This window comes from Typopeltis vanoorti, chromosome 13, assembly GCF_054136105.1.
Source record: "Typopeltis vanoorti isolate ZY-2024b chromosome 13, IOZ_Tvanoo_1.0, whole genome shotgun sequence".
Lineage (NCBI taxonomy): Eukaryota > Metazoa > Arthropoda > Arachnida > Uropygi > Thelyphonidae > Typopeltis > Typopeltis vanoorti.
In genome coordinates this window covers 9,311,006-9,338,958 of record NC_143561.1, presented here as the reverse complement: position 1 = coordinate 9,338,958, position 27,953 = coordinate 9,311,006, and the positions used below count along the sequence as shown (strand labels likewise).

At 37.8% G+C, this 27,953-nt stretch overlaps 1 protein-coding gene across 1 annotated transcript; it reads right to left on the bottom strand.

Moving 5' to 3' along the window:
• LOC150099927 (calcium homeostasis modulator protein 6-like) lies at nucleotides 1-27,953 on the bottom strand. Its single transcript, XM_090403176.1, has 4 exons — nucleotides 27,883-27,953; nucleotides 14,295-14,422; nucleotides 4,729-4,832; nucleotides 1-264 (listed from the first exon to the last, which is right to left on the bottom strand). The coding sequence occupies exons 1-4, from the start codon at nucleotides 27,951-27,953 to the stop codon at nucleotides 1-3; spliced, it is 567 nt and encodes a 188-aa protein (XP_090259302.1).

The following is a 27,953-nucleotide window of genomic DNA, read 5'->3' as shown; positions in this document are numbered from 1 at the left end:
TCATACAGGCGTGTATAAATTAGTACTGATCTTGCAATCACTATTGGTCCTTTTTACATTAGGTTGTTTTTCATTTGCCCATTTGTGTAATGGAGTGAAGTAAGGGTCTAGAGAACTATTGTTGAAGTTTGATTTTCCTTTCCATTCAGCATATTTAATTTGATGCCATGGAAGAAGAGAAACAGCATCCCAATCTTCTTTCATCAATGGCTTCTTTTCAAAAAATGCCTCTATATTCTTCTTAGCCAACGTCTCTGCCCTTTTCTGTAAAATATATATATATATACAGGGTGTTCGGGATAAATTTGACAGTTTCGTAAGGAAAAAGAAAATCTTCTTTGTATCTATTAAATTTAATGAATTGACAAAAAAACATTACAGGCAGAGTTAATTACAATACTATCAACAAGATTTACTCAAAATAACCACCATTAGCATCGATCACAGCTTCAATTCTGCTTTGGAACCTCGAACAAGCTGATGCTACAGTCTCCCTGGGAAGGGCCGCAAAAACTGTTTTAATTTTATCCATTAACTGGGCTTTTGTATTACTGGAAGTGCGATTGGTGTCTTTTTCAACTGCGCCCCATACAAAATAATCCATGGGGTTAAGGTCTGGGGAGTTTGGAGGCCAAACATTTGGACTGGTGAAGTCGTAGAAATTTTCAGACAACCATTTTTGACTTTTCCCAGAGGTGTGGCAAGGGGCCGAATCCTGCTGCCATACATACGGCCTACCATTGCCTACCCTTGTTATCCAGGGCTTGACTACAGTTAGCAACTCCACGAACAAAGCCCGAATTCCAATGCCAGGGTTCTTCAACACCTGTTCCTGCAGATTTGCGAGGAATTCTGCTGTACGAACGCAATCAGATCGTCTGCTAGGGATCTTTCTTCTTGCTACATCCTCGTAGTCACCATTGCAAGTCTCTAGTTCATGCCTGATTGTTTTTACTGTATTCAGGGAGCATTGGGCAGCAGTCGTAATATCCTTATTTTGATGGCGGGCACGAATCATCATGATACAAGTTATTCTCTTCCATGATTCAGGTGGGTTCCAGCTATCCATCCTTTCTGACATCTTGTATATGAATGAAGAAGGGTCCAAACTTTTAAATGAAGAGAAGTGTGTGTTAATACATGTAACTTACGGAAAAATATAATTAATTATAAATATGTCAAATTTATCCCGAACACCCTGTATATATATATGTTCAATAATTTTAATGACTTAAACCACCGAGATAATTAAGAATAAAAGTTTAATACGGACACAATTAGTTTCGTTGGTAAGCCAACTTCATCAGGTGTCAAAGTACAAAGATATATACAAAAAAGATCAACAGAAACATTACATATATATATATATATATATATATGTATATATATTATAAGTGTTACATATAGCACAAAAAATATTGAACTTTTTTAATGAATAAAGAATCAGTAATTATTTTTGGGACCTGGAAATATATATATGTATAAATGTGTCTGTGTGGTACTCATTATCAAGGATGAAAGCCTCTAATTTCAAACCAAGAGTGATGAGAAAGTGTGCAGAAAGTATTTCAAAAGCATGTGCTAAAAGTGCAGGTCATGTCAGATGAATGAGAGCAAGTGACAGATATAGAGACCAGGCACAAAAATTTGAGTGTCAGAGAAGAATAGAGCAAAGAAATGAGAGAATGAGTAAAAGTGATAAGAATGACTATATATATTGACATTCTGAAGAATGACAAGGTAGTGTGAGAGACAGCATCATGCTTATGTGAAGTCTTTCAGAGAACAAAGGTATGATCTTGAGTGACTGGAGAACACTGGAGAAATGTGGCAAGTGGTACTGCTGAGAAAAGAAAGAAAGATTAATTGAGAAAAAAAGAAAGGAATATTTGAGAAAGAGACAGAGGAAGGACAGAATGCTGTATGGTGATTCTACAATAACAGGCTACCTGATGAAATCGTTTCTCAGGTGCAAATATTAGGATGAAAAGCAATAAAGTGAATGAATTAATCATTTATTATTATTATTATTATTATTATTATTATTATTATTCAGGCCTCCATGGAGTCAAGATACTTATCATGAGAGGTCCTTCCTAGGAGTCTATCATACCACTCCTTGAACTCATTGACTGTTCTTGTTCTCACCACTCTATCAGGCAATGCATTCCACGGTTCCACCACCCTCCACAAAAAGAAACCACTCCTCACCCTCTTGCTCACAGCTTCCTTTCATACTTTCCAGGGATGGCCGCTTCTCATCACTCCTTCCTGCTGCTCCACCAAGTGAAAGAAATCCCCAGTGTCCACCCTGTAGCACCTCTCAACAGTTTAAAAGTCTCAATCATATCACCTCTCCTTCTTCTATTCACCAAACTCTGCAGTCCACATTCCCTCAGCTGATCCTCATAATTGACATTGTACAGTCCTGAAACCATCTTTGTTATCTCCCTCTGCACCCTTTCCACAGTTAATTTATTCCCTTCAATTCTATTTCTGTTTCTGAAAGTGAGTGAGCGGATGAGGAGGATGTCTAAAAAAAGGATAACTTGTTGTCTTTTTCAATCTCCATGGTAAATTTAATATGAGGATGTATTAATACTTCAACGCCCTAACTTGAATCAAAATGACTGCATATCCTTATCCAAAATATGGGAAAGTTTAATCCGGATAACACACTAAATTTTTTTTTTTTTTAATTGAGACCTTTAATTCTTACATTAATCTAATGTTATCTTTAATTGAATTTATAAATTAAGATTGTTATATGAAACTGTGAATTAATACCTATAATTTATTCATCACTGATGAAATTTACCTCTGTTTAATGCTTAGCAATGTAACATCATGTGGCTCGTTCTACTTTTGAGTGATCAATTATTTGTATTCCATCTTGTAAAAACTGTTCCTATCAAGCCACTGAGGATAGCCTGTTAGTTTCAGACTGAAATATTTGGCAAACATTAAAATATTCTTATGTTAACGTGTTTATAATTCTTAATGTCACAAGTGTCTCTCAAGAATTGAATAGTGCTTGTGTTATATAATGCTTAGAACGTGTATAGTATCATTTTGCCTTATATTATTTGTAATGAGAGTAAGGTTATTATTATTATTATTATTCATGACACCTCCAAGGAGTCTGAAGACTCATCGCAGGAGGACACCCACTGTACAACTCTCTGTCTCCACCACTACTACCAATTAACTACATCAGTGCCATCTACCGCCCACAATCACCACAAGTATTTTTTGTCTGAAAATTGCGTGTGTTCTGAAGGGCCGATTTGTCTGTATGCAGGATGAAAAACCTGAGTTTCCGGGAGAAAAAACTCTGCTACCTCCGTATGAGATCGGCTAACTTACCTTCAATTGAAAAAGTCCATATAAAGATTTTTGTGTGCTAAAAATTTGGTTTTGTTAATAACTTGCCTGATCTTTGTTAGCCACTGTCTCATAAAAACAAATCGAACCTGTGTGACCTAAGTAAAGTAACAGCCATGACTGAGTAATTCAGAGTTGCTGGAGATAAAATTGATTTAAGGATTATTCTCTTGATTTGATGAAACTTAAAGGAAAGATAGAAAATCCTTTTACACAATCCTTAATGGCACAATTGTTAACAAAAAAAAAAAAATTTTAAGGATTAATGCATTTGAATTATAGCAACGTAGATTAAGGAATTGGCCCCGGTCAGAGGCTTTTCCTCAGTCCACGATTCTAGCACATGTGAGAGCATACTTTACGGCATTAAGGGGGGGGAGTAAGCTAAGTAGATTACGAAAGGACTACAGTCAAATAATAGTATTATACGTGAGTTAGAGATTAGAGCACAGGCATACTGTACAAGCTCAAACAACCACGAAAATAACAAAGTAAGAGGGGAAATACATAGAGTAAAAAAGTAATAAACAATATAATATAAATATAAAATCACAAAGTACTAAATATTACACTGATGGTGGGATTCGAACCCACAGCCTTTTGGCTAGAAAGCAGATACACTAACCACTCGGCCAACCAGGCCAGGTGGTTAAATAATAAAATAATATCAGAGATGAAATTGTTGCACATGGAGTTTATTTACTAGAAAAGAATTGGAATAAGTGAAACATGAATGAGAGAAATTTCTGTTCCTGTCAGGATATAGTGATGTCCTGCCAGAAATAGAAATGGAAGCGCATGATGTATTTCATGAGGATAGGAAAGGCAAACAAGAGAGATGGGGGGGGGTGCTTTTGAGAGCAGGAGAATTATATGTTATACCTGTCAATTTCAATAGGAAATTGAAGGAAACAACATATTTCAGCAGGACTCATTATCTGCACTCTTACTCTGTGTTGTCTAAGGTGGACTTCCCAAAATGACTCCATCAAGGTGCATAGTAATGATAACAATAATAATAACAGTTTAAACATAAGGGCTATAACACAGTCAGAGGTTTCTGATTCAATTTCACCTGAAAACTATATTCTATGTATTCTTAAATTTCCAATACAACTTCTGATAATAAAAATTATTTTATTTATTTTATTTTTTAAGACTGTCAGATGAATATGGTAACTGGATAATGCTGCAGATCTCAATAATCACAATAAAAGTCAAGAACAAACTTATGCTACCTCCGTTTTATTAGAAAATGAATTCATTTAAATAGTTGTGCTGATTTTTTTTTTTAATTTGAATGTAACCTATAACAAAAAATGGCAGAAACATAGTCAAACATACCTTCATTTCATCTTCTAATTTTTGCAATTCTCTGTCTCGATACAAGGATACATAGTGGCTATGAATGTATGACAACTTATCACTGCATCGAAATCCAAATAGGACTGAAGGCATATAAGATAGGAAGAAATAAACATAATTTATAAAACAAGAAACTATAAAAACTTAACTTTTAATATAATAAGAAATAGAAGACACCACACAACATAAATTTTAAAAAAATTAATTTTAATTAGGAAAAGATTTTTGGAAAATTTTCTGGTGGTTTTCTTTTTCTTTGGGGGGGGGGGATCTCCCCCTCTGGGTGCACCACTGGGCATGACTATAAACAATAAATTACACGATAACCACAGTAATTAACTTTAATGAAATGAAAGTACAGATATTTTGTACTGAAAATAAGTATTATTTTCATGTACTTTATACTTTCATTTCATTAAAGTTAATTACTGTGGTTATCATGTAATTTATTATTTATAAAGTTATCCTTGACTTTTTGAAATCCCAAACTCACAAAGATACACTGTCATTATAGCTGTCATACTTTTCCTAATAATTGTTCATCATCATTATACTCACTATCAATCTCACCTCAATCTCCATGCAAAATCTGTTCTTCCTTCTTTCTCTTCTTTCTTAGCAAATCTTGACTCAACTTCCAGAAAAGGTCGTGCCTTTTCCTTAGAGCTGTGTAAGTTTGAGTTCTGTCCTTGATTTTAATTTTGCTAAGAATAATTTATTGTGCAAGTAGTGATTTTCATTCACTTCATTAAATCTCAAGTATAAACTCATTACAATACTCTGCTAAGTAGGAAATAGAAAATATAATTTTCTAAATAGAAAAGCCATTCTTTATTCATTGAGAATTAGCCATTTTATGATTCATTAAGAATTTAATAAAAACATAAAGTTGGTGTTATGAGCAGAAGACATAAATATCTAGGAACTGCTTATGATCTAATGAATTAACTAATTCAAATTATTATTATTATTATTATTATGGGCAACTCCAGGGAGTCATTAGACTCATCGAGGGAGGCCCCCAAATCACATTCATCACAACTATTTGACATTCATACAGTATCTATCATACCTCGCCTTAAACTCATTCACTGTCACAGCATCCACCACAGACTCTGGGAGTGCATCCCACTCATTCACCACTCTAAAAGTAAAGAACCCAGCTCTAACACCTTTACTAACCACACTTTTGCCTAGTTTCCATGGATGTCCCCTAGTCCTTCCACAACCAGCCCTGTTCTCAAAAATATCTTCTGAATTAATTTTATAGAAACCCTTCAGTAATTTGAATGTCTCAATCATATCTCCCCTCCTCTGCCTATCAACCAATTTTTTTTGCAACCCACAAATCCTCAACCTGTTCTCATAAGGTTTATTCCATAGACCTGTTATCATCTTGGTCACTCGCCTCTGGATCCTCTCCACCTCCTCCCCATCAAGAAGAAACCTAGGTGACCAAATCTGGGCAGAGTAGTCAAGATGGGGTCTTATCAAGGCTCGATACAGAGGAACAATAACCTGCTTGTCAACATATTCTTCAGCAACCAAGTGATTTGATGAGCTGATTTGGCCACTTTTGCAATGTGACCCCTAAACTTCAACTCCTTATCCACCAACACTCCTAAATCTCGTGCCTCATCATTTTCCTGGAGTACAGTTCCACTAGTAAACTGCTGCTAATCTTTTCACCCCAAAATGTATAACCTTATATTTTGCCACATTAAATTGACATCCATTCTCCTTAGCCCAGAACTCCAATCTATCCAAATCATCTTGCAAAATTTTGACGTCATCTGCATTCACTATTTCCCTACCCAACTTTGCATCATCCGCAAACAAATGAACTGTTCCTCTCAGAACCTTTCCTATATCATTAATGAACAAATTAAACAGCAGTGGTCCAAGAACAGATCCTTGTAGCACACCACTAGTGACGGGCCGTCTTGTGGACTCTACTCCTGAATAAACCACTCTCTGATATCTCTCCGTCAACCACCCTCCTATCCATCTCACCAACCCTATATCCATCCCCATATGCTGCAATTTACTGATTAGAATTCCATGTGGTATCCTGTCAAAGGCCTTAGCAAGGTCCAGTAGAATCACTGTAAACCCATTACCCTTATCCAGTTCAGCCGTCACTGTGTTATAATACGTGAGCAAGTTACTGAGGCATGACCTACCCTTCACAAAACTATGCTGTCCCCGATACAGTATCCCATTTTCTTCTATCCAATCTTGTATTTTCCTCTTGACTATTTTCTCCAAGACCTTGATAATGATTCCTGTTATGCTGATTGGCCGGTAATTTTCAACAGCAGCCTTGGAACCACCTTTATGCAGCGGAACTATTTTCCCCTCTTTCCACCCCCTGGGACTGACCCAGACCCGAGGCTCAAATTAAACAAAATGGTCAAGGGCACTGACAATTCTTTAGCTGCTTCAACCTTAGCCCTCAATATTATTCTTATTATTATTCAGGCCTCCATGGAGTCAAAAGACTCATCGTGGGAGGTCCTTCCAAAGAACATAAAGTCTGTCAAGACTCATCGAGGGTAGGTTCCCCCTAAGAAACACAAAGTCTATCATACCACTCCTTAAACTCATTGACCGTTCTCGCCCTCACCACTCTATCAGGCAATGCATTCCACGGCTCAACCACCCTCCATGCAAAGAAACCACTCCTCACCCTCTTGCTCACAGTTTCCTTTCGTAACTTCCAGGGATGGCCTCTTGTCATCACTCCTTCCCGCTGTTCAACCAAGTGAAAGAACTCCCCAGTGTCGATCCTGTAACCACCTCTCAACAATTTAAAAGTCTCAATCATATCACCTCTCCTTCTTCTATCCGCCAAACTCTGCAGTCCACATTCCCTCAGCCGATTCTCATAACTATCTTTGTACAGTCCTGAGACCATCTTTGTCATCCGTCTTTGTATCTTTTCCACAGTTAATTTATCCCCTTCAAATCCTGGGGACCAAATGTGAGAACAATAATCCAAGTGTGGTCTGATCAGAGACTTATACAATGGAATGATAACCCTCTTATCTCTGCAGGTCAGTGTCCTTCTCATAATTGCAGCAATCCTCTGTGTTACCTTCACCACCTTTGCAATATGTCCCCTAAACTTCAGGTTTCTATCAATCATCAACCCCAGATCTCTTGTCTCCCCAAGTTCCTCCAGTATAACTCCTCCCATAGAGTATGCAGCATCCCATCGATGTTTCCCAAACCTCAAGACCTTACATTTTGCTGCATTAAACTGACACCCCCATTCATTTGCCTATCTATCTAGCTTATTCAAATCCTCTTGCAGGGCTACCACATCTGCACTATTAATAATAATCCTTCCCAGCTTCGCATCATCTGCAAACAACTGAATATCCCCTTGCAATCCACTGGCAATGTCATTGATATAAAGGTTAAACAATATAGGTCCTAGTACTGAGCCCTGTGGGACCCCACTTGTAACCTTCTGTCTCCTTGAAACTGCTCCGCCATACACAACTCTCTGATACCTATCAGACAGCCAATCCTGAATCCAGTTGACCAATCTAACATTCAGACCCATGTGTTGCAACTTAAATATCAGCTTATCATGTGGTCATGTGGCACCCTGTCAAATGCCTCAATATAATACCCTTCATTTTGTGTTTCCTCCATAAAGCTTCTTTTTTCTTTTTTTTCTTTTTTAATCCATTTTAATGCTACTTTACTGAGCATTTTCACCTTTGGAATACTCAGACATTGCTTCTGTTAAATATCTCATAATCAGTGCCTAAGCAGCATAACTGCCCTTTCTATTTAGCTCCTCTTTCCATGCTATAAAAGGAGGAGTGGGGTCTGGAAAGTTCTGATAAATACCTAGAACAAAAATGAAAAATGATATTAAAGCAACTGATATAACCACAAGAGAGAACATATGATGATTATAAGAATATAAGAACATAACTAACCTTCATAACCATGTTACTAGTATGTTCTCTCTTGTGGTTATATCCCTTGCTTTAATAACATTTTTATTCTAGGTGTTTATCAGAACTTTCCAGACTCCATCCCCTCATAGCTTCCACTTGTCTCCTAAGTTTTTCATAAACACTATCCTTGTAGTTCAACATATACCCTTTCCTCAGAGAAGTTTTTATATTGCTACAACCCCCATACAGCCTTGGGTTGTCCAGTTTCATATGGCTACAAACTCTAGACAGTATTCTATTTACAATTGCATCTTCTAATGATATAACCAGATCCAAGTATCTGAATGTATCCTTCATTACATATTTTCCTAAGATGGTTATTATTATTATTATTATTATCCCATGATCCCATGGAGTCACAGACTTATCTAGGGGTCCCTCTTGTCATACACACAGCTCATCATATCATGCCTTAAACACATTCAAATTCTCTGCAAGCACCATGCTCTCAGGCAATGCATTCCAATCATTCACAACTCTCCATGAAAAAAACTGCTGCTCACACCCTCCTTATATACAATAGTTTCCAGGTAAGACTTCTTGTTCTCCACCAAACTCCCACCATTTTATGAAAAACCTCTTCAATGTTAATCCTATAACAACCTCTTATGTCTCTATAATATCCTTCCACTTGTCTCCTAAGTTTTTCATAAACACTATCCTTGTAGTTCAACATATACCCTTTCCTCAGAGAAGTTTTTATATTGCTACAACCCCCATACGGCCTTGGGTTGTCCAGTTTCATATGGCTACAAACTCTAGACAGTATTCTATTTACAATTGCATCTTCTAATGATATAACCAGATCCAAGTATCTGAATGTATCCTTCATTACATATTTTCCTAAGATGGTTATTATTATTATTATTATTATCCCATGATCCCATGGAGTCACAGACTTATCTAGGGGTCCCTCTTGTCATACACACAGCTCATCATATCATGCCTTAAACACATTCAAATTCTCTGCAAGCACCATGCTCTCAGGCAATGCATTCCAATCATTCACAACTCTCCATGAAAAAAACTGCTGCTCACACCCTCCTTATATACAATAGTTTCCAGGTAAGACTTCTTGTTCTCCACCAAACTCCCACCATTTTATGAAAAACCTCTTCAATGTTAATCCTATAACAACCGCTTATGTCTCTATAATATCACTCCTCTTCTTCCTATCTACTAGATTTTGCAAACTGCATCATCTGAACCTTTCTTCATATTCAGCATTCCAGAGATCAGAAACTACTCTGGTCAATCACCTCTGGACACTCACAACATCTATTCATCATTTCGAAAACCAGATGACCAAATCTGTGCACAGTAGTCGATATGTGGCCTTATCAGAGCCTTATACAATGGAACCAGAACCTCCTTACTTCTACAAGTCCACTGCAAAATTCCCAGAATTGACCATTATTGAAGTTTCATCAGTGAGAGCCAGATCCAGGAATACCAAGGTTGAATTAATGCAGAAGTCATATATTTTCCATACACAAGTACTAAAAAGGTGTATCACTTTATTATTAAAATACTTTGGATCAGAGACTGTGGTAAGATTTTTCCCTTGGTAACAAAGTAAATTGTAAATAGAGGTGATACATCTTTTACTACTTGTATATGGGAAATATATGACTTCTATTAATTCAACATTGTTATCTTAATTGAGTCTGGCTCCTGGTGAAGAGACCTCATAAAGGTCATAGAGGGATACTACTCGAAACCAGTCTGAGTAGTATCCCTCCCATAATGCTATGTATTATGGGAAAGGAAATGTGCATTACATTATGGAATACTAAGGCACTGATAGAAATAATCAGCCTCTAAATACAAGTAGTCTAGTCATGAAGAACTTCATGTGCAAACTTTGTTTGCTTAAAGTTTTAACTTGTTATGTACTGTTTAATAATTTCAATTTGATCCAATAGAATATCTAATTTTGCTTTGGTCACTGATCTTAATAAAAGTATATTTAAAGTCAGCAAAGGTTGGTCAATTGGTAGAGCCTCTGCTACTAATGGCTCACGCAAAAAGTTAAGCAAGTTTGAACGTGGTTAGTAGTTGGAAGGGGATCAATCGTTCGATGCTGTTGGCACACTCTCCCTCGATGAGTCTTTGGACTCCCTGGAGGTGTCAAATAATAATAATAATAATAATAATAATAATAATATTTACATACAATATAAATCCAATACAAAGTCCAGAAGGAGCAACTGCCATTTGGGTAGTCACTCCTTCTAGTTCCTTGCCAAAGGCCACTGAGTGCAACTTTTGACCACTTAGGTTTTCCACCAATCTCACATGTAACAAGGCTAATTACTGGCATCACTCTTCTCTACCAATTTCTGCATTGATGACCTGGCAAAGTTCCTCTACACTCTCTCCATGTTACCCATAGTCTTCTGCCAGAAAGAAATCCCATGTTAATTCTCTACAGGAACATTTGAATAATTAAGGTGTCTGGTCCTGACAGTATCCCACTGATAATGTTAAAAAATTGTACCCAAGAACTTACACCTATCCTGTATTGCCTCTTCAATCTATTCAACTGGCATCTACTCTACAATTGATATGGAAATACTACAATATGGAAAAAGGCCTATATCCAGTCCATCCCAAAGAAAGGTGATAAAAGTCAAAGAATGAACTATTGTCCAATAGGGATGTGATACTCTATTATGGGCAGCATGGATTTGTAAAGTAGCTTATTCACATTTTATAATAAAGTGACAGCAGAACTGGATAAAGGTAATGGCTACACCATGATACTGCTTGACTTTGCAAGGCATCTGGCAGAATACCACATGGAAAACTATTACAAAAACTGGAGCAAATGGGAATGGATATGAGGTTGATGGTATAGATAGGAGAGGGCTGATAGATAGACATCAGAGGATGGTGTATGGGGGAGTGGAATCTAGGAAAATAATGGTGACTAGTGGAGTACCTCATGTTTGGTACTAGGGCCACTACTCTTTAATTTGTATATCAATGACATAGAGAAAGATTTAAGAGGTGGATATTCAGTTTTTTGATGATGATGCAAAACTGGGGAGAGCAATAGTTAATACACGTGATGTAGATATCCTGTAGGATGATTTAAATAAATTGCATTGTGGGAAAAAGATAATGATTTGTCAATTTAGTGTTGCAAAATGTAAGGCTATGCACTTCGGGTTAAAAAGGGTGCATATGGTGTAGCATACTGATGGTATTAGTTTGCAGGAAATTGATGAAGCTAATGACTAGGGGATAATGGTGGACAAGTTTAGAGGGCATATTGCAAAAGTTGGTAAAATAGATTTGTTAGCATGTTGAAAAACATGCTGACAAGTAAAGATAAGGAAATTATTATCCCTCTTTATAAGGCTATGATTCAGCCACATCTTAGCTACTGCATATGGATTTGGTCAGAGTTTCTTGGGGGACTAGGGGATGGTAGAGAGGATTCAGAGATGAGTGACCAAGATGGTGACAGGTCTGTGGAATACTCCCTATGAGGATAGGTTAAAAGTGTGTGGGTTAGAAAGTTTAGTTGATAGGAGGAAATGGGTGACATGATAGAAACTTATGAGATATTAAAGGAGTTTTATAAAATTGGCCCCAAAAGAAACTTTTAATATATGACAAATAGTGAGAGAATTAGGGATCATCCATGGAAGTTAAGTGTGGTTAGTAAGGATGCTCAGACTAGATTTTTTGCATGGAGAATGGTGAATGGGTGGAATGGATTGACAGAGTGTCCTCACAATGAATGAGTTTAAGGAGAGGTATGATAGGATTTTGGTGCACAATGGTTAATTTGGTTCTCCCATGATGAGATACTGTAAAATAATAATAATAATTGCTCTCATTTCTGTTCTCTCTAAAATTATGGAGAAGGTCATCAACAACCAACTCTTGAATCACCTAGAGACCTACCAACTAATAAGTGACCAGCAGTACTGTTTCCACCACTCATGATCTACAACTAATCTTCTTGCTTTCACCACCCACCTCTGGACTCAAGCTATGGAAAAATTTGCAGAAACTCATGTGGTTATCCTCGATATTTCAAAGATAATTGTTCAGTTTTGGCACAGAGGGCCTACTTAGCAAACTGCCATCCTAGTCTGCCTTTCACATTCTAGAACTGGATCCCCAACTTACTTGCTGGTTGCTCACTACATGCCATGGTGGACAGTTTCCTCTCCTCAGATTTCCCCACTAATGCAGGAGTACCCAGGGTTCCATTCTTTCATCCACTCTCTCTTTGTCTTGATGATGACAAAGATTGGAAGTCTGTGAGAACACAGACTTCCAATCCAATCCATAGCTTTATTATTATTATTATTATCTGACACCTCCAGTGAGTCCAAGACTCATCGAGGGAGGGCACCTACTCTACAACTCTCCGTCTCCACCACTCATCCATCTGTCATCCACCAACCTCATCATCTACACCAACACCATCTACTGTCCACCACTACCACTATTATTTTTCACAGACAATCACAAACATCCATGCCCACGGCGGGATTCAAACCCGCAGCCTTTTGACTGGATACACTAACCACTCAGCCAACCAGGCCGGCAAAGAAACAACACTGTTTTTAGACAGTTTCAAATGCTACAATGACATGTTGCTTGTTTATTTTCGAGACCAGCCAACAATCAGCTTTGCTGATGAGTACATTCCATTCCTTCATTTCATTTGACAAACCTTGTAGTGCTCAAGTATTAGAAACCTCAAGAGCTACCATAACCAGTGGTGTGAACTCCAATCTCGAAGCTATATTTCAATGGGGCAAGGACAACCTTGTAAACTTCACTGCCACGAAAACTCAGTCCTGTCTGATCTCTCACAAGAAAGAGCTTGCATCCCTCCCTCTTACCTTCAGTAATACCGAGATATCCAAACACAATCAGATTTCTCTTCTTTGACTGACCTACACCGCTGATCTTTCCTATCACAAACATGTTCACAGCTTCTAACTTTATACAAATCACAAATCTGTCCAACCATGGAATATGGCTTCCATATTTGGGGTAGTGCACCAAAATCCTCTCTAAGGTAGCTTGATTATTTTCAGAAGAGAACAGTCCAGCTAATTGATGATCCTTCTCTCATGGACATTCAGTTTTTGCCTTGTAACTTTTCAACAGATTCAGCAGAGCACATGGATAGTGCTCTGCTGAACTGAAACTCACTTAACTGCCTTAACTTAACCAACTTAACTGACCTCCTCTTTCATTCCATCTACTTCTGTTCTTTGGAAAGTCTCTCCTACTCTGCCTTCCCCAAGGAATTCAAACCTTCAGCTATTCAAACAAAATTTGAACAGATTCCTCCTTTCTTCTTTTCCTCTTGCCCACACACAGCACTTGGTCTTGTGGCCTATATATATATATTAAAAAAATACACTAAAATTACTACACCCTTCTGCAATAAAAGGATCATTATTTAAATTATTAATCACAATATCAACACATTTTTTGATTGTTGTAATATCTTCATAACCTTATCATTAATCCTGGTTCTTCAGATACCTCTTCTAGATTATGTAAAGAAAACCTAAAACCAGCACTCACCTATTAAGGTAACAAGTACAGCACACACCAGAAAAATCCAGCTGATAATTTGTGATTCAGCAAATAATACTTTATTTTCAGTGCTGGTCAAGTTGCAGGGATTGCTTGATGTCATACAGACATAATAGCTAAAGAACAACATAAACAAGTTAATTCATTAAGTATTAATTCACTAAATCATTCATTAATTTTGATTAAGTGAATCTTACCGTGCTAGCAAACTGAGTTATATACTAGGATGACCTCAAGTATTATATTAGATTAACCTTGCATACAACTAATTTTTTTTCATATTTTAAAAGAATGTGAGAGAATGTGCTAAAGAACTGACAGCTCCTTTGACCTGGCTTTTCAGTGAAAGTCTGGCTATGGGAAAGGTGCCCAGCGAATGGAAGGAAGATAAGATAGTGCCATTGTAGCCATTGCATAAGGGCAGTAGCAGACTGGAAGTGTCTAATTATTGGCCAGTTTGTGTATCATCAGTAGTTGTTAAGATCTTGGAGAAATTAGTTAGGGACTGTACACAACACTGGGCAGATGAGGGTAATGTTATCTGTGAAAGTCAACATGAATTTGTGAAGGGCGCTCTTGTTTTAGTAATATGCTGGCCTTTTATAATAAAGTTATAAGAGCAGTAGATAAGGGAAAAGCATATACTGCCATTTTCTTGGATTTAGCGAAGGCATTTGACAGGGTTCCACGTGATAAACTGATATTTAAGTTGCAGCACATGGGTTTGGATGTTAGGTTGGTCAACTGGATTCGGGATTATCTGTCCGATAGGTGTCAGAGAGTTGTGTATGGCGGGGTAGTTTCAAGGAGACAGAGGGTTACAAGTGGGATCCCACAGGGCTCAGTACTGGGATTATATTGTTCCTTTATATCAATAACATTGTCAGTGGATTGCAGGGGGATATTCAATTGTTTGCGGATGATGTGAAGCTGGGAAGGGTTATTAGCAATTGTGCAAATGTGGTAACCCTGCAAGTGGATTTGAATAAGCTAGACAGATGGGCAAATGAATGGGGGTCGGTTTAATGCAGCAAAATGTAAGGTCTTGAGGTTTGGGACACATCGATGGGACGCTGCATACTCTATTGGGAGACTGGAGGAAGTAGGTGAGAGAAGAGATCTAGGATAGATGATTGACAGAAACCTGAATTTAGGGGACATATTGCAAAGGTGATGGTCAGCTTAATGCAGCAAAATGTAAGGTCTTGAGGTTTGGGAAACATCGGTGGGACGCTGCATACTCTATTGGGGGACTGGAGGAAGTAGAGGAGAGAAGAGATCTGGGGTTGATGATTGATAGAAACCTGAAATTTAGGGAACATATTGCAAAGGTGGTGAAGGTAACACAGAGGATTGCTGCAATAATGAGAAGGACGCTGACCTGCAGAGATAAAAGAGTTATCATTCCATTGCATAAGACCCTGATCAGACCACCCTTAGACTATTGTTCTCAGATTTGGTCTGCAGGATTTGAAGGAGATAAATTAACTATGGAAAGGGCACAGAGGAAGATAACAAAGATGGTTTCAGGACTGTACAGTGTCAATTATGAGGATCAGCTGAGGGAATGTGGATTGCAGAGTTTGGTGATTAGAAGGAGAGGTGATATGATTGAGACTTTTAAACTGTTGAGAGGTGGTTACAGAGTTGACACTGTGGAGTTCTTTCGCTTGGTTGAACAGCATTAAGGAGTAATGACAAGGGGCCATCCCTGGAAGTTATGAAAGGAAACTGTGAGCAAGAGGGTGAGGAGTGGTTTCTTTGTATGGAAAGTAGTTGAACAATGGAATGCATTACCTGATAGAGTGGTGAGAGCGAGAATGGTCAATGAGTTTAACGAGTGGTATGATAGACTTTGTGTTTCCTAGGAGGGACCTCCCACGATGAGTCTTGATAGACTTTGTGTTTCCTAGGACGGACCACCCGCGATGAGTCTTTTGACTCCATGGAGGCCTGAATAATAATAATAATTAATAAATTAGGTGGGGGATGAATTTCTTCACCTGAAGTTGCTTTCAAAAATTCCATATTTGGTCTCTAGAGCAGTGTTTTTGGACAATGCAGAAAATAAAAACAAATACAAAAACATATAATTAATAATTTGTCATGGAAATGTTGACGAGGAGATGATGATTTCGGGTTTCTGTTCATCCGGTTCGGACCCATCAAATGTGTGGAAAAATGTCTACATGTATAAGGCATTAGAGAAGAATAGAGATCTGCAAGTTGTCTGTGTCAGGCAGATTGCAGACAAGACAATACCAAAGAACAAACAAGTAGATTTAGAAAGTTTTTTAACTTGGGTGTATTATGTATTCAAGATACCAAGTAATTTTATATAAACTTGGTTTTTATTCCTATTTTCCAAGTAAGCAAACAGACAAGAAAGTCAAGTTTGCACCTGCACATAGTGCAATTCTGAGGCAACTCATGGTAAAGGTGGATTAAGCTCTTATCACTTTCCTTAGTATTTTTCCCTTAATGTAAAGCACATCCCCTTACAGAGATGTATGATGCTATGCATTAAAGGCAATGGTCACTACCCATACTGGTTTCGACCTTTATTGAGGTCTTGTCAGTGGGAGCCAGACCTGAAAATGCTAAAGTTGAAGTAATGCAGAGCTTATGAATTTTACCTAAACAAGTTGCTACATAGGTACTTTGACCTTATTAAATAAAATCTCAGGATGAGAGATAGATGTAGAAAGTTTTTTAACTTGGGTATATTATGTATTCAAGATACCAAGTAATTTTATATAAACTTGGTTTTTAATCCTATTTCCCAAGTAAGCAAACAGACAAGACTCGTGGCACTATAACGAGTTGCCTCAGACTTGCACTACGTGCAGGCGCAAACTTCACTTACTTGTCTGTTTGCTTACTTGGGAAATAGGATTAAAAACTAAGTTTATATAAAATTACTTGGTATCTTTGAATACATAATATACCCAAGTTAAAAAACTTTCTACATCTATCTCTCATCCTGAAATTTTATTTAATAAGGTCAAAGTACCTTGTGGCAACTTGTTTAGGTAAAATTCATAAGCTCTGCATTACTTCAACCTTAGCATTGTCAGGTCTGGCTCCCACTGACGAGACCCCAATAAAGGTTGAAACTGGTATGGATAGTGACCTTGCCTTTAATGCATAGCATCATACATCTCCGCAAGGGGATGTGCTTTACATTAAGGGAAAAATACTAAGGAAAGTGATAAGAGCTTAATCCACCTTTACCACGAGTTGCCTCAGACTTGCACTATGTGCAGGCACAAACTTGACTTACTTGTCTGTTTGCTTACTTGTGAAATAGGATTAAAAACCAAGTTTATATAAAATTACTTGGTATCTTGAATGAATAAACAGGTAGATTATTATATCTGTACACGAATGCTAGGAGTATCAAAAACAAAGGAATAGAGTTTGTTGCCTTAGTTAATATGTTGCGACCACAGACTGTAGGTATTAGTGAGATCTGGCTATCAGAATCAGACCTACTAACTGGTATCAACTGTCAAGGGTACAGTATTTTTATGAAGGGTAGAGAGGATAGGAGAGGAGAGGGCATGCTCCTAATGATATTGGATGATTTGAATCCAGTTAGAGTTGAGACCCATGATTGTAGTACTACTACTAACAATATTTCATGTGGCAGCGAGTTTGAAGCTATCTGGTGTGAGGTAGAATCTAACAAGATCAATTACATAGTGGGGTGTTGTTACAGACCCCTGGTGGATCGGTTGCTAGCGATGAAGAAATGCATCACCAAATAGAAAAGATGAACGTGAAAAGAGTAATCATAATGGGAAACTTTAATTAACCAAACATTGATTGGGTAGCAGTAGAATCTCATGAGAAGAATGAAAATGCATTTATTGAGCTGTTGTAGGACAACTTCCTCAAGCAGCATGTGACAGAAGGAACTTGAGAGCAAAGAGTGTTAGATCTGATTATAGTGTCAGAGAGAGTTTCAGTTAAAGACATAACTATTCTGCCTCCAGATGGAGACAATGATCATGCAGTACTCACTTGTGAAGTGACTAAGTTTATGAATGTTCCATTCAGAAAAGGTTACATGCTGAACTACAAAGCAGGAAATTTTGACCAACTCAGGAGTATACTGAGTTCAGTAGAATGGGATTGGTTGCTGGATGGAAAGAATATCGACAGTGCATGGGAAGCATTTAAACAATACTTAAATGATGCAATACAAGAATGTGTCCTGAGAGTTCGAAGAACAAATAGAGTAAGAGTCAAATGAATGTGTAATCTTATTAAGCAAAAGATTTGTAAGAAAAGGACAATGTGGAAGGAATACCATGTGCATAAGGATGACGTCCGTTATGAACGTTATAAGCAGCAGGCTACAACAGTCACAACTGTTGTACGGAAAGCAAAATCTGAGTATGAAAACAAACTGGCTCAGCATGCTAAAGACAACCCACAAGAATTATATCAATGTGCTGCAAGTAAAACAAACAATGAATATTAAAGAATAACTCTTCTAAATGCAGATGGCATGAGGGTTGCAGATGCAGAAGAGGTGGTTCAACTAATGAGTGTTCAGTTGAACTGGCAATTCCTTTGACCAGGCTGTTTAATATGAGTCTCAGAACAGGGAAAAACTCCACAGGAAAGGAAGGAATGTGAATCTCTACTTTGCAATGAACACCATGGGTTTACTAAAGGAAGGTCATGTTGTAGCAACTTGCTCACATTCTATAACAATGTTATCATTGAACTAGACAAGGGGAATGGATACACCATTATACTTTTGGATTTTGCTAAGGCTTTTGACAGAATACAGCATGGCAGACTGCTGCATAAATTGGAGATAATGGGTTTGGGTTATATAATATTAGCATAGATAAGAGGATGGCTGACTGACAGATATCAAAAAGTGGTATACGGGGGATGTGAGTCCGCAAGGTTTAAGATAACAAGTAGTGTACCACAAGAATCAGTGCTTGGTCTACTGTTATTCAATCTATACATTAATGATATTGGGAAGGATTTGACAAGCGACATACAGCTATTTGCTGATGATGCAAAGGTAGGTAGGGTAAGAAGGAATGCTGCTGATATGCAGCATTTCTTCAGAATGATTTGAATAGGCTGGAATAATGGGCATGGGAAAAATGGATGTCAGTAAATGTAAAATCATTCACTTCAACGTGATTAGATATCCAATGTCATATTATATTGGTGGGATTATGCTAGAAGAAACTGATGAGGCTAGGGATCTTGGAGTGTTAATAGATAAGAAGTTGAAGTTCACAGGCCATGTGGCAAAGATTACAAATACAACTCAAAAGATAATTGCATTGCTGAAATGAATGTTCACATGTATCACAGGATCTTATTTTGCCTCTTTGCAAGGCTTTGATAAGACTTCACTTGGACTATAGTGTGCAGGTCTGGTCTGGTCTCCTGTTTTCCGTTGTGATTCTGATATAGTGGATAGAGTATAAAGGAGAGTGTTAAAAATGATATCAGGATTATGGAATACTGATTATGAAAACAGATTGAGAATTTGTAGACTGCAGGCACTAGCAAACAGGAGAAAGAGGGGGTGATATGATTGAGATTTACAAACTTCTGAAAGGGTCATATAGGATTTCAATTGATAGAATTTTTCAGTTTATGGAGGGTGGGGAAAGGATGAGAGGGCATCCTTGGAAGCTGAGAATGAAGGTCACTAAGAAGGGGATGAGGGCTAGATTTTTCTCTCAGAGGGTGGTGAGTGATTAGAATAGATTGCCATTGGATGCTGTGAGTGCAAGCAGTTTGAATGAATTCAAGAATAAGTATGATAGCTGGTGTGTGTAGTATGTGGCCTCCCTCAATGAGTCTCTGACTCCCTGTAGGTCTCTTAATAATAATAATAAAATATAGAAAACAATCCTTAGTTCTGCCCCCCTCCCACACACACACACACACACACACACACACAAAACAAATGTACTATAGATTTACAAAAATCTTTTGTAAGTGAGAGCCACATAAAACAAAAAATCTTACTTCTATTATTATCATCATTATTTCATGTGAAGTGAATTATTAATTTCTTGACATATAAGGAGTTATAGGACCCTTCATGGGATATCAACATTAGTTAATACAAAGTCCATCATACTGCTCCTTAAGCTCATCCACCACTTGCACTTTCACCACCCTCCAGGCAATGCATTCCATGCTCCTACCACTCTCCATGCAAGAAACTTACTTCTTATCCTTTTACTCACTATGTCCTTTTGCAACTTCCAGGGATAGCCTCTTGTCCTTGTTCCTTTCCTTCGTTTTACCAAAAACCTTTCAAGTAATAATCTGATAATAACCCTTGAAAAGCTTGTCTCAATGCCTTAATCACACACCCCCCACTTTTGTCTTCTATCCACTAAACTCTGCAGTCTGCTGCCCTCAATCTATCCACATAATCAACATATTACAGTCCTGATATCATTTATTTTTTTTTCATCTGTCTCTGTATCTTCTACAGGGTTTCTTCACCACTTCCAAATCCTGGGGACAAGATCTGAGCACAAAAATCCAGATGTGGTCTGAATCAAAGCTTTATATAATGAGACCCCCACCTTTTATCTGTTGTAGTCAATGTCTTCCTCAATATTGCACCAATTCTCTGAAACGACTCCACAACTTTTGCAATATGTCCTCTGAACTTCAAATTTTGCTAAGGATTTGCTATCTACAATCACCCAAAGATCCCATGCTTCCTCCACTTCTTCCAGTATAATTCTAGAAAAAGATAAGTTTTTGTTATTTTTATTAGAGTTTTCTACTTTAAATAATACAACATAAAGTAATTTGCAGTTGGGAAAAAACATAAAATTTTTAGTGTAGCTGTAGTAGTTACAAGTACTTGGTTCTTCGTGCACTGCCAGCCTGTTTGGCCAAGTGATTAGTGTATCCACTCTCCAGCCAAAAGGCTGCAGATTCAAATCCCACGGTGGTCATAGATGTTTGATTGTCTGTGAAAATACTAGTGGCTGTGATGGGCAGTAGATGGCAATGGTGTGGATGATGTGGTTCACTGTAATTGGTGGATTGAGTGGTGGAGACAGAGAGTTGTGGAGATAGGTGTCTTCCCTCGATGAGTCTTTGGATACCTTGGAGGTGTCATGTAATAATAATAATAATAAAGTATGAAGCATCTCATCTGTGGATTCCAAATTTCAAACCTTGCATTTAGTTGCACATTAAACTTATATATTCATTCATCTACCATTCTTTCCAGCTTACTGAAATCTTATTGAAGAGCCAAAACATCAGCACTGTTACTAATAAGGATTAAATAATGAAAATATTTTGATTAATTAATGAAAATAATTTCTTGGCAAGTTTAATCTAATTTCTAACCAAGTAAAAAAAAAAAAAAAAACCTTTCTACAAGGAAAATGAATGTCATAAGTTCTAGAGAGACTATTATCGGCAGTATGTAAAGGAGAGCACACAAGGATCATTAGTCTTGGATGTGATAAGTGTGATTATGAATGGGCTGTTGGATTTCCCTTCTGAAAGTGACCATGAAGCGATCACCTGAGTGATGTTTACCACGTAAAAACTTCTATGAAGAAAGACATGAGGAACTACAAGGCTTGTGATTTGAAATTCTTAGTAGACAGCACGGAATGAGGAGTAAAGTGGCAGGGAGATAAATACTGCTTGAGCACAGGCCAAAAGATATTTAACAGCATAAATGTGTGAATGTATTCTGATGATCACAAGATTGAACAAGATAGGTGTAAAATGAAGGGATTAAGCATGAAACATGGAAAAAGGCACTGTGGATACAGCACAAGATGAATAATGGTAATATCAGTTGCATAAAATGCATAAAGAGCAGGCTATATGAGGGTGACTCAATTGGTAATGACAGCAAAAATGAAATATGTGTAGAAATTGGCAAATCAGGCCAAGAAAACTGCTAGAGGGTTTTTGTTCAATATGTGGCAAGCAGAAGGTAAAATGATGTTAATCAATGAAATTGATTAACATCATTTTCTGCTGTAGTCAAGATATCCGGTGAGCAATTAATCAGAGTGTTCATCATCGGTGGGAAATCATGAGAAGCCAAAGTGTAAAGAAAATGCGAGAAGATAGTTACTAGTGAGCAAGCAAGAAGTATATAATGAATTAAGTAAGCTTGATGCCAATAAAGCAATACGACTTGATGCCACATTACCACGTCTTAAGTGAATGCTCCACAAAATTGACATCAGCCTTGGCTTACATGTTTAACAAAAATCTTGTAACAGCACAAGTCCCAAAGGAATGAAAGGAAGATAACATTGTTCCCCTTCACAAAAGTGGTGATAAAGCTGAGGCTATTAATTATAGGCTAATCTGTATAACTTGAGTTGGAAGTTGGTGAGACCTAGGATACAGAAAAGGATTAATAACAACAGTATTCTCTGTGATTACACAAAGTGAATGGCCTGAAAGAAAACTGACTATATACTATAACAAGTTGGTGAATGCATTGGACAAGTGAGATGCATATACAGTGGTATACAGTGGAACCGCGGTTGTCGAACGCCTCTTTTCTCGAACAATTCGGTTCCCGAACAAAAACGCTTCGGAACAGAATTTCGGTTCCCAAACCAGCAAACAGCAACCACGTGCTCTGTGTGCTGAGCTGTAAGGCAGGGAAGCATCAGTTACGCAGCAGCCTTCGTTCAGTGCAGACGCTCAAATTTGCAGTGCGTTTTCTTGATTTTCTTTGTGTTTTGTTGTTGTTTTTTTCATAAATTATTATTAATTAAGCCACCATGGGGCCAGAAAAGAATAGTGATAGCAGCAAAGTGAAAAGAAAAGTTGTTAGAACCACAATAGAGATGAAAAAAGAAATCATATCCAAACATGAAAATGGTGTTCGTGTCTCGAATCTTGCTATGCAGTTCAGTATGGTGAAATCAACGATATGTATAATACTCAAAAATAAAGAGGCGATCAAGATCGCTGATGTTGCAAGAGGAGTGAAAGTTCTTACTAAACAAAGATTGCAGACAATTGAAGAAGTAAAAAAATTGTTGCTGATTTGGATAAACGAGAAACAGTTAGCTGGTTATAGTGTTTCTGAGGCTATAATTTGTGAAAAAGCGAGGTGAATACATGATGACCTGTTAAAGAAAAACCCTGGTACTAGTGCTGATACTGATATGTTCAAAGCTAGTAGAGGGTGGTTCGAGAAATTTAAGAGGAGAAGCGGCATACATAGTGTGGTTAGGCATGGGGAGGCTGCGAGTTCAAACCAAGAAGCTGCTGAGAAATATGTGCAAGAATTTAGTGACTATGTAAAGGCTGAGGGTTATCTTACCCGACAAGTGTTCAACTGTGATGAAACCAGCCTATTTTGGAAAAAATTGCCAAAGAGGACCTACATCACTAAGGAGGAAAAAGCATTGCCAGACACAAGCCAATGAAGGATAGGCTGACTCTTTTGCTATGTGAGGACTTCAAGGTCAAGCCATTGCTTGTGTACCACTCTAAGAATCTGAGGATGTTTAAGAAAAATAACGTGATGAAAAGTAAATGGCCCTTGTTATGTGGAGGGCTAATAGTAGGGCTTCGGTAACACAATTGTTTGTTGAGTGGATCCATGAAGTCTTTGCCCCAAGTGTGAGAAAATACCTTCAAGAAAAAAAATTGCCAATTAGATGCCTTCTTGTGATGGACAATGCTCCTGCTCACCCTCCAGGCTTGGAGAACGAGTTAGTGGAGGAGTCTAATTTTATCACAGTGAAGTTTCTGACCGCTAACACAACTTCTCTAATTCAGCCTATGGACCAGCAGGCCATTTCGAACTTTAAGAAACTCTACACCAAAGCACTGTTTCAAAGGTGTTTTGAAGTGACACAGAATTAACACTCAGAGAATTCTGGAAAAATCACTTCAACATCCTCCATTGCTTAAGTATCCTTGACAAAGCCTGGGCACAAGTAACTTACAGGATCCTTGGCCTGGAGGAAATTGTAGCAAGACTGTGTAGCAGACAGAGATATTGAGGCTGAGCATGTTGCTCTTGTCGATGATATTGTGTCTCTGGGCAAAAGCATGGGCTTGGAAGTTGACAATGCTGATGTGGAGGAATTAGTGGAGGATCGCAGGAATGAGCTCACCATGGAAGAACTGGAACACCTTCAGAAGGAGCAGCCAAAGATGGAGGTGGAGGAAATGTCTTCAGACACAGAGGGAGGGAGTGAGGATGTTCCTAGTTCTTTGATCAAAGAAATGTGTGCCAAATGGGGTGAGGTGCAAAGTTTTGTGGAAAGATATCACCCTCACAAAGCTGTAGCAAACTGCATCATAAACCTTTTTAATGACAGTGCCATGTCTCACTTCAGAAACATTTTAAAAGGCAGGCAAAAACAGATCTCATTGGACAGGTTTTTAGTGAGACAGAGGCCCAGTGTGTCTCAAGTAGAGTAGAGTGGTGCCAGGAGACAGAAAAGAGAAAGATAAAAAACCCCAGAAGGACAGTAACCTGATGTTTTTATGGAAGGGGACTCCCCTTACTCACCTTCTTCTGGTGAGTAAGATATAGACAAAGTTAATTCGTCTATATTTTATCTATTTATTGTGTTTATTCTTTTTATGTAAGATTTTATGCATTTTCATTATGTTTGTATACAATCTTATGCATGAAGTATTGTTGTAAAGGTTTAAATAAAATCATTTGGGATTTGGGAATGGATTAATCCATTTTACATTAATTCTTATGGGAAAATGGTTTCGGTTTTCGAACGAATCGGTTTCTGAATAGCCTTTAGGAACGAATTATGTTCAACAACCGAGGTTCCACTGTACTAAGATTTTACAAAGGCATCTGATAGACTGCCACACAACAAACTGGTAAATTATTATTATTACTATTATTAACATCTGACCTAGAAGCCTCCATAGCTCAGTCTGTATAGACAAAGCCCTTGGTCCCATCCATGATGTGAGAAACCTTTATTTGGTCTCTTTCAAAAGGTGAGTTAGCTGGTTTCATACTGAGGTAGAGGGTTTTTTCACCTGGAAACTCTGGATTTTCATCTCTCAGAACAGGCAAGCTGACCCTGTGAACACACACGCACACAGATCTACAGTCATGAATACTTACGGCAATGTGGAAGAGATAGAGTCCTCACCAAATTTATCCTTCTGCCAATAGTCAACCATGAGTCACATCATGGTAGTCAACCTCCTGGATGGAAACAACACATCATGATGATGATGAACATCTGACTTCCATGGAGTCAGACTCATCATGGGAGGTACACACTATCACACACAAAGTTCATCCAACTGTACCTTAAACTCATTCAATGTATGTACATTCACAACACACTCAGGCAATGTATTCCACTCACTAACCACTCTCCACATTCTTTTGATCACACCCTACTTATACAGTTTCAAGGGATGGCCTCTTGTTCTACCCCCCCCAACTCCCATTCTATGAAATATTTCTTCCATGTTAACCTGATAACAACCCCTGACTAACTTGTATGTCTCAATTATATTCCTCATCTCCTTCACCTATTCACGAGGCTTTGAAATTTACATTTTTTCGATCTGTCTTCATACCACATATTCCTAAGCCCAATTATCACCTTTGTGAATCTTCTCTAGACCTTTTAACATATCCTTGTCACCATGAAAAACTTGGTTATCAAATCTGTGCACAATAATCCACATGAGACCTCATAAAGGCCTACAATGGAATCATAACCTCTTTATTTCTGTACACCAGGGTCCTCATACCATTATGATGTGACAACTTCACAACTTGTGCAAGAACCTGAAATTCACAACTTGTGAATTTCAAGTCCAACACGCCCCAGATCTCTCATTTCTCTCTACCTCATTTAAAATTTCCCCAAAAAAGTGTATATTTTGTTTTCCATTGCTGCTTACCAAATTTCCTAACCTTACACTTTGCAACATTAAACTGATAGTTCCACTTACTTGCCCATTCATATAATCTATTCAACTCCTCCTGTAAGGTCATAATATCTACTTGACTAAACATTGCTCTCCCCAATTTTGCATCATCTGCAAACAGCTGCATTTCACCAGTCAAACCTATGCCAAAATCATTAATACACAAATTGAACAAGAATGGCTCCAATACAGATCCCCCCCCCCCCCCCCCCCCCCGTGGCATACCACTAGTGATCAACAACATCCCATTTCTTTCTGTTATTTAACAGCTTGTCATTTGGCAGTTTATCAAAAGCTATTGCAAAATCTAAGTGCACCACTGTATATGCTTCTCCCTTGTCCAAGACATCTGTCACCTTGTTATAGTACATAAGTTAGTAAAATATGATCTCCCTTTAACAAACCCATGCTGACAACCACAGCAGAGAATTCTGCTGTTTATCAAACCATTTCTGTATCCTAGTTCTCACCAATCTCTCCAGTGATCAAATCTTCATAAAATAGAACGATTTTGTACTTGTAATTAAAAATTTAAAAAAAAATGGAAAAGATTTTGATACTTCTTGAACAATATTTCAAATCAAAAGTGAGTTATAATTCTTTAATTTTATTGAAGTTCTTAATTAATTTTATTACAAAATTGATCTTTTTTGTTTTGAATTTGTATCTGTACAAGTATACTGTGCTATGTAAAGTAAATCAAATACACAACACTTCACCAAAAGAGAGCTATGTCAGTGATTAAAACCTGCAATTTTCAGACAAATATGCTTAATATAATAATTCCTCCAAATTGTCTTTGTATTACATTTAAGTACATATAACTGTAGAGTCTGCTGTTGGTTTGCAGGACCATGCTTAATATTCAACAAATTACAACAGTAAACTCATTACATATTATAAAAACGAATGAAAGTTTCATAACAATTGGGTTTTATCTCTTTACTTTCATTCTGCCTGAGCTGGGATAGCAGGGAGTCATGCTGTAGTGAACAAATCTTTTTTTTTTTTTTATCTTGTTTGTTGTTCCAAATTTCTGAGCAGTAGTCGTGTGATAATGTGAGAACAAAAAATACTGTTGTTGGTGATGATGGGCGGTAGATGGCATTCATGGTTGTAGTGTCGTAGTAGTGGAGGGGTGAGATGTATTTAGCAAAGTAGTGTAAAGTGCCCTTACGCGATGAGTCCTTGAACTCCCTGGAAGTGTCATGTAATAATAATAATAATTAATAAATAAATCAGCTAACACATTTTTATTCCCGTATATAGGGAGTAGGCGAAGCCGTTTTTAGCCCTATCTAACTTTTGGAGACTGAGTGGGCAGTTCAATCTTCACTGGTACCCAATTAGAGATAGCTTACCCAAGTCTATCACTAATTAAGTGGCACGCAGTGAAGAGAAACGGCTCAACAAGTGCCGCCATCGCATAGTCCCTAACCTTAACACTCGTATTTAATGTCTGAAATAATGTGGGTTCCACGGTCGATTTTCTTGAGTTTACGGGACGAAAAACCCGAGTTTCCGGAAACCCGCTTGCCCGTGCCAGAGATCGACTAACTCAGGAACCGGCCGAAAAAAAGACTTAGAAAAATTTCCCTCTAGTTGCCGACTAGACTCGAAATCAAATTACCTTCGTGGGCCAAGCGCCGTGGTGTGCAAACGCCACATCCACTGAGCTACAAATCGAGAGGGTCCTAGCAT